General features: G+C 32.2%; 1 protein-coding gene across 8 annotated transcripts in view; it reads right to left on the bottom strand.

The window, feature by feature from the left end:
- Positions 1-22,070, bottom strand: part of LOC102969439 (disintegrin and metalloproteinase domain-containing protein 18) — a 142,277-nt gene that overhangs the window by 92,765 nt on the left and 27,442 nt on the right. For 6 of the 8 annotated variants that reach the window (XM_042983400.1, XM_042983399.1, XM_042983398.1 and 3 more), the window contains exons 7-10: positions 20,409-20,474; positions 13,965-14,036; positions 13,605-13,771; positions 12,502-12,583 (exon numbers count right to left, since the gene is read on the bottom strand). In XM_042983400.1, the coding sequence (XP_042839334.1) occupies positions 12,502-12,583; positions 13,605-13,771; positions 13,965-14,036; positions 20,409-20,474 (387 nt within the window). The remainder of the gene's footprint in view (positions 1-12,501; positions 12,584-13,604; positions 13,772-13,964; positions 14,037-20,408; positions 20,475-22,070) is intronic. The other 2 variants (XM_042983396.1, XM_042983394.1) reach the window with 2 other exon arrangements.

The following is a 22,070-nucleotide window of genomic DNA, read 5'->3' as shown; positions in this document are numbered from 1 at the left end:
GTCAGGCACATTAACAGAAGATCAAAATGTGGTGGCATGCATTAAAGAAACGGACATTGTTCACATGAGGAGCTTCCATTACAGAAAGGAAGAAAGAAAATAAACAAGAAACTTAAAACAAACTTCATCAATACAAATAGATCACAAAAAGTATTATGAAGAAAATGAAGTACTCCAAAAGAAAATTCTGAGGATGAGTAGAACCACTTAAAATTTATGAATTAATATTTAGGCTGAGGTGTAACACTTGGGAAATGACCCAGCAATATACATAGGAGTAAGGTATTTGTATGGAAGCTCATTAAAAGGTTGTAGTATAATGGATGAATTTTAAAAATAATAACAGAAATTAGAGATATAGGCAAAGCTATTGTAAGGACATTTGGAATGAGAAGTTATTTTAAAAAGGTTGCTGGCAGTACAGAGTCATATTTCACATTATTTAACTTTTGATAAGTAAATTGTGAAACTTTTCTCATCCCTTTAGTCATCACAAGCAAAATTCTTAGAGTTTTTCTTATTTTTCTACATCAGTTGAAATTTATGGTGAATAAAATTTAAGTAATTCATGCCTAAAAGAAAAAAAAAAGATTGTACATATGTATGTGCAAGTGCGTGAATGAAAACATGGAAAAATCAGTTACTAGCTAATAGTTGATAGGTACCCTTTCTTTTTACACTATAAGACCGAAGTATAAAAGAAAGGAAAAAATTCCAGTAACAGAATTTGAAAGACAGATAAAGCCACAGCAAAACATGAAAGGTGATATCAAGCTGATCATCAGATTTTAAGACAGGTTGTTAACAACCATAAGCTGGCCTTTTAATGCCAGCTCAGAAAAAGAAAACATGCTCTTGTACTTCCATAATTCCACAGTTGAGAATGAATCCCCTCTATAAAGTCATACAACAAGGGGCTCCTGGGTGTCTCAGTCGGTTAAGCATCCAGCTTTACCTCAGGTCATGATCTCAGGGTTTGTGATTTTGAGCCCTGTGTTGGGCTCTGTGATGACAGCTTGGAGCCTGGAGCCTGCTTTGGATTCTGTGTGTGTGTCTCTCTCTGACCCTCCCCCACTTGCTCTCTGTCTCTCGCTCTCCTTCAAAAATAAATAAACATTTAAAAAATTATAAAAAATAAAGTCATACAGTAAAATAAAATAACCCAGTAGTTATATTGTGCAGGAAGAGAAGACAATTATACAAAAAATTCTTAACAGAAATAAAAAAAGAGGACATCAATGTAGAGCTTGTTGATTAAAAGGAGCTATGATGTACAAAAGAAGGAAATTGTACCCTTATCTTACACCATTCACAGAAATTAACATGACATGGATTAAAGATTTACACATAAGACCTAAAACTGTAAAAGGTTTAGAAGAAAACATAAGCAAAAATCTCCTTCAAATTGGTCTTGGCAACAAGTTTTGGTTTTCACACCAAAAGCACTGGCAACAAAAGCAAAAATTAACAAGTGGTGTAACTACTGGAGCAACCCATGTGTTCACTGATAGATGAACAGATAATGAGTATGTGACATGTGTATGTACAATGGGATATTATTCAGCATATAAAAGAACGAATCTTGCCATTTGCAACAACATGGGTGGACCTAAAGGGTATAATGCTATATAAAGTCAGTCAGACAGAGACAAATATCATATGATTTCTCCCATATGTGGGATTAAAATAAAACACAACAAAACAAATGAATAAGCAAAGAAAAAAAAGAGACAAAAAGAAGTCCTAAATACAGAGAACAAACTCATAGTTGCCAGAAGGGAAGTTTATTATTTATTTTATTAAAAATAAAAAACTCATAGAACTGAAATATAAGTAGAAAGGAGGCAGGATATAAGTTCAACAAACAAATCAATTGTATTTCTATATATTAGAAATACACTAGAACAATTGAAAACTGAAATTGAAAACACAATTCTATTTACAATTCTTTCTTTAAAAAGTTAAAACATTTATGTATGTGTATCAGTTTGCTGGGGATTCCATAACGAAGTACTAGGTGGTTTAAACATCAATATTTTTTTCTCATAATTTTAAAGGCTAAACATCCCAGATCAAGATGCTGGCAGGGCTGGTTTCTAAGTCCTTTCTCCTTATGTTTTCATATGGTCTGTTCTCAGTACATATCTTGCCTCAATCTCTTCCTAAAAGAGCACCAATCATATTGACCTGATTTTCATTAATTACTCCTTTAAAGGCCTCTTCAAATACAGTCACATTATGAGGTACTGGGGGTGGGATTTCAATCTATCAATTTGGGGAGGATATAAACCGGCCCACAAATGGTAAAAATGAAACAAAACATGTAAGGAACTATATGCTAAAACTTAGAATATTTTGAAGAAATAAATCAAAGAAATCCTAAAGAAAGTGAGAAACACTGCATATTCATAGCTTTAAAAAATAAAACAAAGTGAAGATTTCTATTCTCCCCAAATTGAACTATAGGTTTAATGCATTACCCAACAAAACAGCACTATGTTTTTAAAAACGGTTTTGAAATTTCAGTGGAAAGGCACTGAAATTAGAATAGTGAAAATAATTTTAAAAAGTAAGAATCAATTTCTGAAATTTTAAGCCTTACCACATATTTAGAGTAATCAAAACAATGCAATAGTGAAAGAAGACAGACAAATAGATTGATGAAACAAATAAAGTCCAGAGATAGACCCAGATAAGTATGCTCAAGTGAATTTTGAGAACGGTGCAAAATTTCAAGCAAGAGAGTATCTCTTCAATAAATTATGTTAGAACATTTGGAAACCCTTAGTAAAAAAAAATTCCTAAAAACTTAATAACTTATATCTCACTCAGCACATTATTATTAATAAAAATAGGTCATTTCTAAGTGTAAATGGTAAACCTATAATAATTTTAGAAAACGAGTGAAACAGTCTCATGATACTATGGTTATTGAGCAAGTTTTCTTTGGGGAAATCTGAATAAAGGGTACATAAAGACTGTTCTACTGAACTTCTCATGAGTCTTATTTTTTTTGCAAGAGAATAAGCCTAAATAACAAAAAAACACACAGAAATCATAGCATTGTAAGATCAAGCAGTGAAATTATTGAACACTATCAGAAGAAGTAAATCCAACTGTCAACCACTATGAAGTGTCTCAGTATCTGAGGGGAATTTAAGAAAACTTTCAGGTGAAAGCAATGCCAGTTTTTGATTAGTAACAAATTATTAGTAGCAATTAATTTTCATACCTAGATTTTAGTGAAAGCATAATTTGCTAGAACATAAAAAGAACCATTCCATTTAAACTTTTAATTATTATGCTATAACCAGGAAGAATGAAGAAATAAATTAATGAAGAAATAAATTCCTACACAAATTAACCAAGGCTTGAAAATCAACACTTAAGAACTTGAAAGCAGCAAAAAATAAATGACAGATTACACAAAAACAAACAATTCCATTATTGGTTGAATTTCCATAAATAACAAGGGGGCAGAGTGTGAAATACATTTTAAGTACAGAAGGAAAAAGATTATCATCCCCAAATTATAAATCTAGCAAAAATAACACCAAAATTAGATTGAATAAAGATATTTTTACATAAAAAAAACTAAAGAATTCATTGCAAGTGGACATGAACTACAAAAATTGTTGGAGAAAGAGATTGAGGTTGAAACTAAATGATTCTAGATGAAAACTTAAATCCTCAGAAAATTGAAGTATTGGAAATGATAAATATATGGGTAAATACAAGAGATTTTAGGTGGCTTAGTTTTGTTAAGAGTGCTATAACAATTATTAACTATTCAAGGGAAAATGAATAATATTATCTTGCAGATTTGTATGTATCTTAAAGCAATGTTTCTACCTATGAAATAAAGTAACATAATTTAACTCTCTGTGAAAAGTTAAGTCAATTCCTAAAGACTAGGGGGATAAAAGAACCTGAAGAGAGCAGAAAAAAAAATCCTTGAAAAATCACACAGAACTGGGAATGATTCATGCTCACACCAGTCAGAATAAAAACATTCATAATTTATGAGGTTTTGGACAGAGTACATAGAATCAGAAGTCTACTGCCTCAGTTGTTCGGCAAGCTTTACTCTAGATGAAACGAGTCCTGTTTCTACTTGAGAACATTTAAAATAACAGCGTGAAAGAAGCAAATTCTATGCGAGTACTTTAATTCTGTCTGAGAAAAGGGACAATAATACACACAGACAAACACACATACTATTTATTTATTTTTTTATGTTTATTTATTTTTGAGAGAGAGGGAGAGAAAGAGAGTGAATAGGGGAGGGGCAGAGAGAGAGGGAGACACAGAATCCAAAGCAGGCTCCAGGCTCTGAGCTGTCAGCACAGAGCCCGACGCCAGGCTCCAACTCACGAACCATGAGATCATGACCTGAGCCGAAGTCGGACGCTCAGCCGACTGAATCATCTAGGCACCCCAACAAACATACGTATTAATATGCAGCAACTGACAGTGTATAATTGAAAACAAGCAACCAAACAAAATTTAAAAAGCAGAGGATGCCAGTGAAATGGCCAAGTAGATAGTCCCAAGAACCCATCCCTCCGCGAAAACACTAATAATTTGAGGAAAATTTGTCAGAATCGATTTTTTCAGAACTCTAAAAAACAAAGTCTTACAAGCAACCAAGTGAACTCAGAATTAATGAAAAAGGCAACTTGAAAATTTATAGCTAGTATTTTAAAATGCTACCAGACTATGGGGGTATTTTCTTACATATTTTTTAAATGTATTAAAATTTTTAAGTCAACTCAAAAAATGATAGGAAAGCATTGTGGCATATTTACTTCCCCTACTCTTGCCCCAGTCTACAGCATGAATTTATTTCTGGGGTCTCCATTCTGTTCTATTTGTCTAGATGTTTGTTTTGTACCAGTATCATACTATTTTGATTACTGTATATTTATAGTATATTTTAAAGTCAGAAAGTGTCATGTCTCCAGATAAGTTCTTCTTGCTTGAGATTTCTTTGCCCAGGATTTCTTGTGGTTCCATATAATATTTAGGGTTTTCTTTCTATTTCTGTAAATAATGACATTGAAGTTTTGATAGGGAATGCACTGAAACTGTAGATCACTTGCGTGTAATATAGACATTTAAAAATATTAATTCTTCCAATTAGTGAAGATGGGATGTCTTTCCACTTATCTGTATCATCTCATTCCTCTCATCAATGTTTTATAATTTTCATTGTGCAAATCTTTGACCAATTTGGTTAAGTTTATTCCTAAGTATTTTATTCTTTTTGTTACTATTGTGAATGGAAATGTTTTATTGATTTCCTTTTTCAGATAGTCCATTGTGTATAAAAACATGACTAATTTTTGTAATGTTTATTTTGTTTCTGCAACTTTACTGAATTTATTATTTCTGAGTCCTTTGTTGTTGTTCAGGGGTTTCTACATATATGATCACGTCATCTTCAAACAAGAGATAATTTTACATCTTCTTTTCCAGTTTTGATTTTTCTTTCTCCTTTCTTCCTTCCTTCTTTCCACCTTTCTTCCCTTCCTCCCTTCCTCTCTCTTTCTCTCTTTTTCTTCTCTATCTTCTTTTTCTTCTCCTTCTTCTTCTTTTGTGTAATTGCTCTGGCTAGGACTTCCAGTATTATGTTAAATAGAAGTTGTGAGAGTGGGTATTCTTGCCTTGTACCAGATCTGAGATGGAAAGCTTTCAGTTTTCCCTGGTTGATTATGATGAGCTCTAGGCTATTGCCATATGATCTTCATTCTGTTGAAGCAATTTCCTTTTAAAACTGGTTTGTTGAGAGTTTTGATCATGAATGGATGTTGAACTTTCTCAAATGTTTTTCTGTTTCCACTAAGATGATTGTGTGTTTTTTCCTCTTTCATTTTGTTCATGTATTGTATCATATTGACTGCTTTCCATGTTTGGCCATGATCATATACTGCTTAGTACTCTGTGTTGTGATTGCTTTCCACGTTCAACATATGTTTCGTCTCAGGGGTAAATTCCACTTGGTCATAATGTATAATCCTTTTAATGCAATAAATTATATTGAATTTTTTTGCTAATATTTTAAGCTTTTGCATCTATGTGCATCAGGGATATTGGCCTGTGGTTTTGTTTTCTTGTGGTATCTCTTTTTCTGGCTTTTATATGAGGCTGATGCTGGTTTGTTAAAATATATTTGGAAGTGTTCTCCCTTCAATTATTTTGAAGAGTTTCAGAAGGATTGGTGTTAATTATTCTTTGAATTTTTGGTAGAAATCTCCAGTAAAACCATCTGTTCCTTGGCTTTTTTTTTTGGTTGGGAGGCTTTGATTACTAATTGAATCTCTATTTGGTATTGCTTTGATCAAGTTTTCTATTTTTCTTGATTATTTTGGTAGGTTGTATTTTTCCAAGAATGTATCCATTTTTTCCAGGTTATCTAATTTGTTAACATATAATTATTCTTAATAGTCCTTTTTTACCTCTGTAATTTATCCATTGTAATGTCTCCACTTTCATTTCTGACTTCATTTATTTAAATCTTCCCTCTACTTTTTTCTTAATTATTTTAGGTAAGAGCTTATCAATTTTATTTTTCTTGTCACAAATCCCAAATCCTAGCTTTGTCATTTTTCCCATTATTTTTCTATTCTCTATTTGATTTATTTTTCACTACACAAACTCTCCAAAAAAAATCCAGAAATAGAGAAAACATAGCTCATTTTATGAACTCATCATTACCTTGATAGAAAATCCATAAATAGCTATTACTAGAAAAGATAACTACAGTTTGATATACCCAATCACCATAAATGCAAAATTTCTTTTTTTCTTTATATATATATTTTTAATGTTTTTTTAAATTTATTTTTGAGACAGAGAGAGACAGAGCATGAGCAGGGGAGGGGCAGAGAGAGAGGGAGACACAGAATCCGAAGCAGGCTCCAGGCTCTAAACTGTCAGCAAAGCCCAACGCGGGGCTCGAACTCACAGACTGTGAGATCATGACCTGAGCCGAAGTCAGACACTTAACTGACTGAGCCACCCAGGTGCCCCTAAATGCAAAATTTCCTAACAAAATTTCACCAACTTGAATCCAACAATATACAAAAAAGACAATACATCAAGACCAAGTGGGATTTATTCTGGGAACACAAAGCTAGTTCACCAATTGAAAATTCATCAATAATATAGTCACCATATCAACAGACTAAAGAATTAAAAAATGTATGAGTTTTCAATAAATACAGAGAAAGACATTTGACAAAATCCAATATTCATGTTCGGTGAAACAAAGAAACACAAAAAAATATCTGCTTAGTAAGAATCAAAAGGAGCTTCCTTATAAAGAGTCTCTCTATAAATCCTATAGCTAACATCCTATAAAATCATGAAAGACTGAATGCATTCCCTGTAAGATTACAAACAAGGCAAGGGTTTAGACTCTCACAACTTCTATTCAATATTGTACTAGGGATTCTAATTGATGGAATAAATTGAGAAAAAATAAAAGGCATACAGATTAGAATGGAATAAAAAAAATTGTCTCTATTCTCAGATGACCTATCTATATATCTGTCTATCTATCTATCTATCTATCTATCATCTATCTATCATCTATGTAATCTACCTAAACATCTGTCTATGTACAGAATTCCAAAGCCTATCAAACAACTCATATAACTGGATTTCCTAGCTTACAGAGGATAGTGAACACAAAAAGCATAGCTAAGACATGGGTTAGTTTGATTAACTAGATAAATGTATTCAAATATCACCATGTGTAAAACAACATGAATTCCTTTCTTTTCAACTTTGCCAATTTCACTACAAATAGACCATCTTTGCTCACGTTTCAGTCAATTGATAAAACTATTAAAGCCATTCTCAAATGTTTGAGCTGTCGCACTAAATTAAAAAACTCAGATATTTTTACCTAGATTTATTTATTTATTTATTTATTATGAAATAAATATTATTCTATTTTTGTTTACTAAAATCCTTAGTATCTACCCCTCACCTGTTGCCCAGGAAAATGTCAACATAAATTAGCAAGATCTTATATGTTGTCTTGCTTTATGAGCTATCATCTTCTGGAAAGCTTTTACAACTTTTATTAACCTATGAGGATAAAGGCTGATGAGATTAAAATAAGGCAGGGTAAACTATGGTCCACAAACCCAATCTAGCCTATGACCAGTACAGCCTTCAAATAAGAATGGTTTTAGGGGAGCCTGGGTGGCTCAGTTGGTTAAACGTCTGACTTCAACTTAAGTCATAATCTCACGTTCGTGGGTTTGAGCCCCATGTCAGGCTCTGCTGACAGCTCAGAGCCTGGAGCCTGCTTTAGATTCTGTGTCTCCCTCTCTCTCTGCCCCTCCCCTGCTCACACTCTGTCTCTGTCTCTCAAAAATGAATAAACAAAAATTTTTTTTAATAAATAATGGTTTTATATTTTTAAATAATTAAAAAAATAAAAAATAATACTTTGTGACAAATTAAAATTATATGAGATTAAATTTCAGTATTCATAAATAAAGTATTATTGGAACACCACCATGCTCATAAATTTATATACTTTCTATATTGGCTTTTGCATTACAGTGGCAGAGTTAATGAGCTGTAATGTAGATTACATGGTCTACAAAGTCTGAAACATTTAGTACCTGTTCCTTTATATATAAAATATGCTAATCCTTAAGATAGAGCTTAGAGTGAACAGGCGTCATTATAAGGCATCCAATTCAGATGAAATTATTACAGGATCTTTACACAGAGAAGTAAGAAGTTTCACCTCACCACAGACCTGGACCAGCTACTTCAGTTGACCAAAACACTCTTAGAAGAATTTGTCATTTTAAATTTTGATCGGGTTCCTGTTCTGAGGAATTCTGAGGTTCGGGATATCTGGGTGGCTCAGTTGGTTAAGCATCCAGCTCTTGAGTTTGGCTCAGGTCAGGTTTGTGGGATCAAGCCCTTCATGGGGCTCTGTGCTGACAATGCAGAGCCTGCTGGACGTTCTTTTTCCCCCCTCTCTCTGCCTCTTTTGTGTGCTTGCACATGCTCTCTCACTCTCTCAGAATAAATAAACTTAAAAAATATATTTAAAAAAAATTTTTTAAATAAAATGATCAGGTTCATCTTGGGTTCATCCATTGTTACAATCCCAAGTCTAAGGTCTCCTTCCAATTAATGTGCTAATTATAAAATAACAGATTTGGTCCCCGCTTGTCTTTATTCTAATTATTTTCTTATGTTTATTTGTTTTTGAGAGACACACAGAGAGACAGACAGACAGACAGAGTGCAAGCAGGGGAGGGGCAGAGAGAGAGGACACACAGAATCCAAAGCAGGCTCCAAGCTCCGAGCTGTCAGCACAGAGCCTGATGCAGGGCGTGAACTTACAAACCGTGAGATCATGACTTGAGCTGAAGTCGGCTCAGCTTACTGAAGATGCTTACCTGACTGAGCCACCCAGGTACCCACCCCCACTTGTCTGTAATTCTGCAACATGAACAATTAATTGGGTAAATGATTCTCAGTTATACTTGCCTAGTGGTTACCAAAAAAAGGAGACGATTTTAAAGCCACTATAGGATCCAAGAAGAAAGAATTTTATAAAAGCAACTGGGGAAAAAAAGCAGCTGGTTAACATATAACAGATAAATTATTGATAAACCAACAGAGGATGATGAGGCAATTCTGAGAATAGAAAAGCAAAATGTTGCTACCAACACCAGAACAGGATGTATAAATGAAGATCCATTCTTAGAATCCATAAACATGTGCTACTCAATAGGAGCCACATGACAGAAGGACGAGGAGTTTCAGAACAGAAAGCAATAGTTCTGAGACATTTCTCCAAGCAGGGTCAGTATGTAGACATACTAAGACATTTCCCTGCCTCCATCTAATCATCCACACTTGCTGAATATACCCAAAAGCATGAAGGCAAAGAAGCCCAGGGAATATATATATGTAGTACCCTATGAGATAGATCAGAGCAGAGGATTATCATGAGATGGATCTGAGAACACTTAGATGAGTGACTGATCCAAAGTATAAATATCAAAAAATATTAGGGAATGTAGAAGTAAAAGAACAAACTTAAATAAGATAAAATAAATTATATAATGAGTCAAAATGCTCTAATATATAATTAACAAAGTTCCATAGAGAAAAGGGGAAAAAATGATCAAATAAAATATAGTAAAATTTCTCAAATCAGAAGTAAATTAGTATCCAGATTGAAAGGACTTTAATATAACCAGCATATTGGATGATGAAAGACAACATACAAGGATTTTAAAAAGTCTTAAATGTTTCCATACATAAAATAAGCAAGACACACAAATGAATGAGAATAAAAATAGCATTAAATTTCTAAAGAAATGGTAAAAGACAAGGAAAAAATCCTTTAAAATTCCAAGGTACAATTATTTTAAAAGGAAAATTAACCATAGGGTGTCTGGGTGGCTCAGTCAGGTAAGCATCAGACTGATTTTGGTTCAAGTCATGATCTCAGGGTCATAGGCTCAAGCCCCACATCAGGCTCCATGCTGAATATGGAAACTGTTTGGGGTTCTCTCTCTCCCTCTCTCTCTGCCCCTCCCCCACTCATTCTCTCTTTCTCAAAATAAAAAAAACATATATATATATATACATACACACATATATATATATATATATATATATGAAAGTAAAATTAACCAATCTTTGAAATAATTAAATGTATTTTCAATCATGTCACTCTCAAACAATTTGCTACACATCTATTTTTTAGTAAATTATAAGAGCATATATTCTACTAAAATGAGTAAGCAAGTCATGAAAAAAGAATACACGTTCCAAAGGAGAAATGGTAGAAAATTTGTAAACAACCCCTATGCAAGAAGTTTAATAGAGATTGGGGGAAAAAAAGAAACATCCCCAGAGCTCCAAAGAGGACTTTTTGAAACATGTAAAAAAAGTAGAGGCAATTTTTAATTTTATTAAAGAATTTGGGCAAAGGCAATATTATGCAGTTACAAATTTGGGAAGAAACAAAAGCTAAGCAATGAAGGCAATTTAATTTTATTTCATTATTTGGCTCATCTGAGAATAAAACAAAATTCTAATAAGCTATATTATTATAGAGGAAGAATGGAAGAGGTGGCAAGTCAGTATTATGAGCTATTAGGATCCTAAATTCTGACTTCACTGATAGTAAGTCAATGGACGTCTAAATTTGAAGACTCAAGAAATTTCAAGGGCATTTTATTTAAAAATATAGAGTAAAAATGAATCAATTATTCTTACACATATAAGCATGGGTAAATTCCACAGACATAATTTTGAACAAATAATTGGCAGATACAAGAATATACTGTGTATTATTTCATTTACATAAAGCTCAAAAAGAGGCCAACTTAACCAATGGTGATAAGTGTCAAAAAGTGTTTTTCTTTGATATGGATAGTAAGTGGAAGGAGGTATATGATTTATAGGGGTCTTATGAAGTGGTGAAATACACTATTTCTTGATCTCCATGATATTTATGGCTATGTATTAACCTGGTCAATATTAATTGTGCTAGATATTTATGATTTTTGCAATGTTCTTTATATGTAATATACTCCAATAAAACTTTTATTTACAAGGAGATGAATATAAAAGTATAAGTCAGGAGGAAAAATTAAAAAAAAAATGCAGGCGTAGTTTATGTAAGGGACTGATTTCGTTTTTTCAGTATTAGTCCTGTAAAATCACTTGTTTTTTTAAATTTTTTAAAAACACTTTTATTGTTTATTTATTTTTGAGAGAAAGAGAGCACAAGTGGGAGGAAGGGCAGAGAGAGAGGGAGACACAGAATCTGAAGCAGGCTCCAGGCTCTAAGCTGTCAGCACAGAGCTTGATGCGGGGCTTGAACTTGGGTATGGTGAGATCATAACCTGAGCTGAAGTCGATCGCCCAACTGACTGAGCCACCCAGGTGCCCCAAAAGTCATTTGTATTTGTAACACGTGAATGTGTATTACTTATTAAGATACAAATTTAAAAAGAAAAGTGGAGCTATATGAATCAACATGTATATGTCTTTTAAAAAGCTGTTCAAAATAGTTCTGAAATGATTCATAAAATAAGAACAATGCAGAACAACATGTAGTAAATGGACCCATACTTTTGTAACAATAGCATAATAACACATAAAATGGCAAGGACAAATTCATGATTTTTGCTATTTCTTGAATTTAAAGTAGACATACAGGAGGATTTAACTTTGCTTACTGTTTTACATCCTTAGAAATTCTGATATAACTGTCGTAATAGTCATTATTCCTATTCAGTGAATGAGTATTTTAATGTATGTTCATATTATGTTCTAAGATTAAAATATTTTTGTCCAAACAAAATAATAAATACACATAGAGAGAAAAATGCCTTATTGTACACTACTTTTATTATACACTATTTAGCTATATTAAATAATATAAAATGCAATATACAGATTAGAAAAAAATAGTAAAGAAGGATAAAGATTACATACCATAGCAATGTCTGCATTATGGCTTTTATTGCATATTGTGCCAGAAAATGTTGCTCCCAAATATGTAGGATGTTTCCTGTAACTACATCATTATAGTATAAACTTTTTATTACCATAGTTATTCAGAGCAATTTACTACTTTATTTATTAAGCTAAATCTTCCATAAAATTTACAATGATTTTCAAATATACAAATTTTTGACCTGGATAATATCTAAAATATTATACAAAATGCTCATTGAAAATTATGATTCACTTTAGTAGCAATTTTCTCTCATCACCTCTTAGACTTGAAATAATTTGACTATCATGAATTCTCCTCAGTTTCCCTTATTCTGCATGCATTCTTTTGATCACTAAAAGTCAAAAAAGTTTTTTTATATTTTTATTTTTTTTAAGTTTATTTATTTTCAGAGAAAGAGAGCATGTGCACGCATGGAGGAGAAGCAGAAAGGGGGAGAGAGAGAATCCCAAGTAAGCCCCATGCTGTCATTGCAAAGCCTGACATGGGTCTGGATCACGGCCTGAGTCAAAATCAAAGTCAGAGGTCTAACCAACTGAGCCACCCAGGCACCCCAAACAAAAAGGATTTTTAATCTGTGGAATAAGAAGTTTTGTCTGTCCTAAATGTAAGCATTTTCTTAAATTAAATATTATCAAAAAAATTCTTTTTAGTCAAGCAGTAGACATGAAATGTATTAACATATTATAGATAATATTAACTGAATAGTGACAATTTTAACATTATTAATAAGCTAAGGTTTACATGTACTCTTTAGTAAACATATATAGTAGTAAAGTATGTAGTATAACATATGTACATAACATAAGTAATGTATTCTGTAGTTATGAAAGTCAAGTCTTTTTATATAAATTATATTCCAAAATATATTGTGATATATGTGATATATGTTACTTATGTTGTTTTTATTTTTATCATCTTTTCAACTATACTATAACATCTATGGCAATAGCTATATATGAAAATGTTTAACATTTTCAGAGGCCTACAGAAAGTTGAAGAACACAGTAAATGCATTAATTATCAAATTAATTATATTATTTATGCATATCTCTTTTTTAACGTAGAACATTGTGCTTACATAAGTAAGAATGCTACGTCATGGGGCCGTAGGATAAGATAGTCCCGTTTCCATACAAAAAATCTTTGTAATAAATCATCAGCATCCCCGCTGGTAGAAATTTTGTTTTTATCTGACCACAATTCCAAGGAGGACAGCATTACAGTCAATTTGAACTGAGTAAACATCTAAAATAAGATTTATGGCATACTTGTTAAAATAACATTAATTATTAAATCAAAACGATATAACATAAGGAATATATTCAGTTTATTATTTAGATTATTGAACATTTTTAAGTCATTGATTTGTCATGGTAAAATAGAAACCGGTTTCAATGATTTTTCATAAAACTATAAATGTAAAAAACTTAAAACTTACAGTGTTGACAAGGCCAGTAATCTGGATAATTTTCTGTGTTACAGCCATCATTTCTGATCCCATATAATCATACTGAAAAACAATTTTTAAATTATTCTTTTAAAATGTGAGTGATAATAATTTCTCTTTTGATGGTGAATATATCTTGCTCATAACAGGCAGGTAAATCATAGGATTTGTCAAACAATATAACACATACTACTATAATGATGATGACATCATAAAAGAAGCAACAATAAAAAATCATAGGCTTTTAAAATAGATTCTCATTTGTTAATATTTTAAAGAAACTCTCAAGCAGAAACAATTGAAATCATCAAGAGGTCCCAAAATAACTTCAGAGATTCCTCCTTAGTTTAATGGGATTTTTTCAGCTAGACACAGAGGGAAACACAAAATCTCCCATCACATGGTTGGTTAAAAATATCAAATCAATAAACAAAATAAAAGGCTCAAATATATCTATAGAACAAAAAAACAAAAATGACAATTATAAAAATTAAACATTATGTGGAATAAAGGATTCAAAAACTTTGATAATGAATACAATGAAATTATGTAAAGGAAAGGAGAAAAGAAACAAACTGTCCTGTGAAATGGTAAATTCTTGAGAGGACATAAACTTGTATTTATTTGAGAACTTAATTAATGTGTTCTTTGCAGTCATGTTTTGGAAAATGCTTAGTACCTCTGCAAAAGTTGTTAATTGTACAAATTGAAAAAATGGACTCCTACCAAATCTTAGAACTCTGCATAACTTGTTTACTCAAAATTTTGGTAGTTATTGAAATGGATGTGCTTGTTATAAGCATTAATACAGAAATAATGTAAAATTAATTATATATTTCCATTTCATGAATTAGAAGTTAAACATATTCTGGTAAAAAAAAATTTCCTTATAATAGAAAAAACACAGCATTAGAGAAGTATTATACATATGAAATGTATTCCTATACAACACACAAATAAAAAAATCCTTATTTATGACAATATGAGAATACTCAAGATCATCAGAGTAGAGGTATAATTTCATATACTCAATGTCATGACATTTTGGAAGATAGAGCTAGCCCCAAAGGTTTATTTCACAAGGTAAAAATTCTCAATATATGAGGAAGGCATATCAATGCTTAATTAGTAGGAAATAATACACATCATCAAAATATGGAAAACAAAATGGACACAATTAAAACAAGAATTTAAAAAACCCACAATAATAGTTCAAGATATTAACGCAACTCTCTCAGTAACTGATAGGAAAAGAGGGCAAAAACTTAGTAAACTTAGAAGGTCTGAGCAATACAGTTAAAATGTTTGACTCATTAATATACAGACATAACTCCATTCAAAAAGGGCAGAATAGGGGCGCCTGGGTGGCTCAGTCGGTTAAGCGTCTGACTTCAGCTCAGGTCATGATCTCTCAGTCAGCTCAGGTCATGACCTCACAGTTTGTGGGTTAGAGCCCCGCGTCGGGCTCTGTGCTGACAGCTCAGAGCCTGGAGCCTGCTTCAGATTCTGTGTCTCCCTCTCTCTCTGCCCCTCCCATGCTCATGCTCTGACTCTCTCTGTCTCTCAATAATAAATAAAAGTTAAAAAAAAAAGGTAGAATATAATAAATCTTTTTAAAATGCATGTGGACCATTTACAAAACTGACCATATACTGGGCCATAAAAGAAGTCACAACACATTTCCAAGGTTTCACATCATTCAGATCATGCTTTTTTTACCACTATGGAATAAAACTGATATGAGCAACTAAAATACAACTTGAAAATCCCCAAATATTTTGAATTGAACCAATACAATTTAAATTCCCAGGGGTCACACTCACACACACACACACACACACACACACACACAAATGACTTAGACATAATTTAGAAAAACTGAAATGTTCAAAGAAGTCAGACTTATCAAAATTTGTGTTGCTAGTAACAAACATAAACCCTTGTATTAGATAGTAACTCTTTGACAAGAGATAGACTGTTAAGCATAAATACATTAGAAAATAAAAAATGCATAAAATCAATTATCTTATCCAAACCAAAGAAATTGAAAGGGAGGAAATAACAGACAGAAGATAAGAAAATAATGTTAGGGAATAAACATAAGTAATCACGGAATATATTTAGCTGTTCCATGAGGTGGTATCTCATTGTGGTTTTGCTTTGTATTTCCCTGATGATGAGTGATATTGAGCATCTTTTCATGTGTCTGTTAGCCATCTGGATGTCTTCTTTGGAAACGTTTCTATTCATGTCTTCTGCTCATTTCTTCACTGGATTATTTGACTTTGGGGTGTTCAGTTTGATAAGTTATTTATATATTTTGGATACTAACCCTTTATCAGATATGTTATTTGCAAGTATCTTCTCCAATCCCATAGATTGACTTTTGTTGATTGTTTCTTCCACTGTGCAGAAGCTTTTTATCTTGCTGAAGTCCCAGTAGTTCATGTTCTTTGTTTCTCTTGCCTCTAGAGACATATCTAGTAAGAAGTTGCTATGGCCAATGTCAAAGGGGTAGGTCTCTGTATGCTCCTCTAAGATTTTGATAGTTTCCTGTCTCACATTTAGGTTTGTCATCCATTTTGAATTTATTTCTGTGTATGGTGTAAGAAAGCAGTCCCGTTTCATTCTTTTGCATGTTGCTGTCCAGTTTTTCCAACACCATTTGTTGAAGAGACTCTTTTGTCCACTGGATAGTCTTCCCTGCTTTTTCAAGTGTAAGTTGACCATATAGTTATGGATCCATTTCTGGGTCTTCTATTACATTCCATTGACCTAACTACCTGTTTTTGTGCCAGTACCATATTGTCTGCATCACTACAGTTTTGTAATATAGCTCAAAGTCCAGAATTATGATGCCTCCAGCTTTGCTTTTTCTTTTTCAAGATTGCTTTGGCTCTTCATGGTCTTTTGTGGTTCCATACAAATTTTAGGATTATTTGTTCTAGCTCTGTGAAAAACACTTGTGGTATTTTGATAGGGATTGCATTAAATGTGCAGATTGCTTTAAGTAGTATAAACATTTTAACAATATTTGTTCTTCCAATCCATGAGCATGGAATTTTTTTCCATTTCGTTGTGTCCTCTTCCCATTTTTGTCATAAGTGTCCGATAGTTTTCAGAGTACAAATCATTTACATCTTTGGTTAGATTTATTCCTAGGTATTTTATTGCTTTTGGTGCAGTTGTAAATGGGATCAATTCCTTGATTTCTCTTTCTGCCGCTTCATTATTGGTGTGGATGCAACAGATTTCTGTACATTGATTTTGTATCCTGTGACTTTACTGAAATAGTGTATCAGTTCTAGCAATTTTTTGGTGGAGTCTTGTGGGTTTTCTACATAGAGTGTCACATCATCTGAAAATAGTGAAAGTTTGACTTCTTCCTTGCTGATTTGTATGCTTTTTATTTCTTTCTGTTTTCTGATTTCTGAAGCTAAGATATTCATTACTATTTAACATAGTAATGAGAGTGGACATCCTTGACTTTTTCCTAAGGGAAAGGGTCTCAGCTTTTCCACATTGAGGATTATACTAGCTGTGGGTGTTTTGTATATGGTCTTTCTAATATTGAGGTATGTTCCATCTATCATTACTTTGTTGAGGGTTTTTGTCAAGAATGAATGCCATACCTTGTCAAATGACTTTTTTTCATCTATTGACAAAATCATACGGTTCTTACCCTTTCTTTTATTAATGTGGTACATCATGTTGATTGATTTAAGAATACTGAACCACCCTTGCACCCCAGAAATAAATCCCACTTGACTGTAGTTAATGATTCTTTTAATGCAATGTTGGTTTCCATTTTCTAGTATGTTGAGAATTTTTTCACCATGTTCATTAGGGATATTGGTGTATAATTCTTCTTTTTAGTATAGTCTTTGTTGGTTTTGGGATCAAGGTAATGCTGGCCTCATAGGATGAATTTGGAAGTTTTCCTCCCATTTCTACTTTTTTAAAACAGTTTAAGAAGAATAGATATTAACTCTTCTTTAAATGTTTGGTAGAATGCCCCTGGGAAACCATTTGGCTCTGGAGTTTTATATGTTAGGAGATTTTTGATCACTGATTAAATTTCGTTGCTGGTTATGTCTGTCTGATGGATATGAAAAAAATAAACCTTAACTCTTACCTCACACCACACATTTTTATCAATTAGAGGAAAGCATAAAACTCTATGTGAAAAGATAAAGAAAATTAAATTCCAAAACAAAAGTAAAAATATTTGTGTCTTCGGAGTAAGAAAATATTTCTTAAATGGAAAAAATAAAATAATGATAAAAATCATATATTGGACTTAAATGCTTTATCATTAAAAAATATGTCCATCAAAAGACACCACTAAGGGAAAGAAAAAACAAGCCTCAAATTGGGAGAAGATATCCCCAATATAGCCATCTGACAAAAGATTCACATTCAAAATATATAAAACTCCACAAAGCATTAATAAAAATATTAAAATGGGAAACACTTGTATATTTTCTCTTAAAGAGAATATCCAGGGGCACCTGGGTGGCTCAGTCAGTTGAGCGTCCGACTTGGGCTCAGGTCATGATCTCACTGTTCACGAGTTTGAGCCCTGCATTGGGCTCCGTGATGACAGCTCAGAGCCAGGAACCTGCTTCAGACTGTGTTTCCCTCTCTCTCTGCTTCTCTCCCACTCTTGCTCTGTCCCTCTTTCTCTCTCTCTCTCAAAAATAAATAAACATTAAAAAATTTTAAAAAGAGAGAATATCCAAATAGTCTACAACAATATCAAATGTATTCAAACTCATTAGTCATCAGGTAAATGCTAATAAAAACCACAATATGATCTCATTTTACATACACCAGAATGGCTAAAATTTAAAGACTATCAATACCAATTGTTTGTGGAGATATGGAACCCTTGAACCTTTATTTGGGGGGGGGGTATCTTGGATCTTTCATACTTTGTTGACGGGAAAACAAATTGCTATATTCAATCAACATCTCTTAAAGGTAACATATACTAATGCTACAAAAAATTTCACTCTTAGGTAGGTATTCAAAAGAAATTTTGTCTACCAAATGGATATTTTTCTAAAGAAGACATACACATGATCAACAGGTGCATGAAAAGGTGATCAACATCACTGATCATCAGGCAAATAAATGCAAATCAAAACCTCAGTGAGATATCACCATACACTTGTTAGAATGTCTATTATCTAAAAGACAAGAGATTTCAAATGTTGGAAAAGATGTGAAGAAAAGTAAATCCTTATACACTGTTGGTGAGAATGCAAATTGGTACAGCCATTATGGAAAACAGTATGATGGTTCCTTCAACAGTTAAAAATAAAACTACCACATATCTAGCAATTCCATTTCAGGGTAAATATACTAAAGAAACAAGATCGAAGAGATATCTGTACTCCCATGTTTAATGTAGCACTATTCATAACAGACTAGATATGGAAGCTACCTAAGTGCCCATCAACAGATTAATGAATAAAAAAGTGTGGCATGTATATGTATATGTATATGTATGTGTATATGTATATGTATATGTATATGTATATGTATATGTATATACACACATGCAATGGAATATTAGTCATAAAAAATGAAGGAAATATCCTATTTGCAACAACTTGATGAACATGGAGTGCATTACACTAAATGAAATAAGCCAGCAAAAGACAAAAGCTGTATTGTATCAATTATATGTAAAAATAAAAAAATTAAAAAAAGAAAAGAAAATAGAATGGTGGTTGCTGTGGCTGGTGGAAGGAGAAAATGGAGAGATATAGGTCAAAGAGTAACACACTTTCAGTCATAAAAAAGGATAAATTCTGAAGATCTAATGCACAGGCATGGTGACTAGAGTTCATAATATGGTATTGTATACTTGAAAGTTGCTGAGAGTAAGTGTTATTACCACACACACTTGGGCACACACACACACACACGCAAAGAGAAGAAAAACGAGTTAACTATGTGAAGTAATGGATGTGTTGATTATCTTAATCTTGGTAATGAATCCACAATGTATATCAAATTATCACATTTTGCACTTTAAATATATACAATTCTATTAATTATTCCTCAATAAAGTTAGAAAAAATAAGTGAATTGGTAAGATGTTAAATATTTGATATGCTCAAAAAATGTAACGAGAGATGTTAGAGCAGGTAAGGAAAAATCAAGGCTGTTAGAAAGTGAGGTCAAGGAGAGACTGGGCTAAACTTAGGATAGGGAAAGGGTAGATACTGGAGGGCACTCTAGGCTAGTTTGGATTTTTCATCATAACTGAGTAACACCTAAAATAAAATATCTTTACTTTTCAATAATTTAAAAATTACATATGTCTTCAAAATTAAGATAAAATATTTTCATTAAGTTCAAAGAAAGAAAGAGAAAAAGAGAGAAAGAGGGAATGAGGTGGGGGGAGGGAAAAGTTTGACTTACCAAATCTTTTTCCACTATAATGTGAATTTCTAGGTATTGGGGTAATAGTTTTGGAAGAGCTGTTTTCTGAAGAAAAAAGGATTTAAGAATGTTAACATGTACTGAATTTGTTAAAGTGAAAATGCCGACATGTAAATAAGGAAAAATAACAACATATAAAACCTTCATGAGGACTTAAATATAAAAATTAATTACAAATCAGAAAATTTCATTTGAAAATGTATTCTAGGTTTAAGAGAGTTCCAGTGAGCTTGCTGGAGTAATGTAAGAGTTTAAGTTATCTCTATTAATACTGAATGAGAAAGAAAGTGAATATAAAGATATATATTCTGTTGTCTTCATCTCGTGACAAATCTACATTACCAGTTCACACTTGAAAATTTTTCACGAACTGTCCTCCTAAAGACTATGGCAGCACCAACTGTGGTGCACTAGAAATCTTTCATTCATTCAGTATAGGGAATATTTGAGAATTCATTGACAACACATAAATTTGGGTAAATAGTATTCCTTGTACTATTAACTATATGTGTACACAGGAAAGAACAAAGTGCGCAATATCAGAAATAATTCTGCAGTCTCAGAGCATAAGCTGTATGCCCCATTTGGTATGATGTAATAATTCTTGATTGTGCCAGGTCAGTCAGCTAAAACTCATCAATTTATTATATCATCACTTAGCACTTTAAATCTAATTTTTATACAAGCTGTATTTCTAACACATTGAAATTCCATTTTACATATAGAAATTTAAAAAAAAAACTCACAAAATTTCTTCCTTGATCCAATTAAATACACTAAATACAAGAGTATTTACTTGATCACCAAATACAAGAGTATTTACTTGATCACTAAATACAAGAGTAACAAGGTACAACAATTGGGTCTGTCATAAAATAGCATAGGTTAAATGAATAAATGAGCAAACTAACTGGACTTAATGGGTAGAGCCTAGATTTAAATTAGTTTGTTTAAATTCCCATAGGGAAGTAAAGTATGCCTGTATCATATTACCTATTTTTGTCATTACCTGTCTGTCTGATTACATGCATATATGCAATTTTGTAGAAATGAAAGTGCTCTTATTTCTTATTTTCTCTCATATAATGCTGAAATACATGAGTTTGGCCTCCTAACCCTCTTTTATAATTTCTCTGCAAATTTTCAGCACTAACTAGTCTTATAACAATGGTGATCATATAATTTATTGTTCTAACTGGAATAATATGGAGTGGGATAAGAGTTCACTAAAACTAAATTATATAATTACTGAAATTGATTTTTAGTTCTATTTCATCACTTTGGTAGACCTAAAATATTTCTACTCAAAAGTTATTTCTAAAACTAGATTTCTTCTTATATACATCTGACTACATGAAGCCAAAACATTTCTAGGTTTTCTTTGATTAAAAATAGCATAAATAATTTTTCTTGAAAAATACTCATGGACTTTAATTTCTTAGCCATATCTCCCTATAATGTGTCTGATATTTTTAGAAAATTTTTTCAGTATATTCTTAATATTTTAATTACATTGCTTATGATTTTGTTCAAGGTTACATTTTATGGTTTATACACTTGAAATTGATAACACCTTCAACTGACTTTTTACTAAATACCATAATTTTTTTAAGTTTATTTATTTTGAGAGAGAGAGAGAGA

This window comes from Panthera tigris, chromosome B1 (assembly GCF_018350195.1).
Source record: "Panthera tigris isolate Pti1 chromosome B1, P.tigris_Pti1_mat1.1, whole genome shotgun sequence".
In the NCBI taxonomy this organism is placed as follows: domain Eukaryota; kingdom Metazoa; phylum Chordata; class Mammalia; order Carnivora; family Felidae; genus Panthera; species Panthera tigris.
The sequence above is the reverse complement of the archived record's forward strand: the minus strand, read 5'-3'. Positions and strand labels throughout refer to the sequence as shown.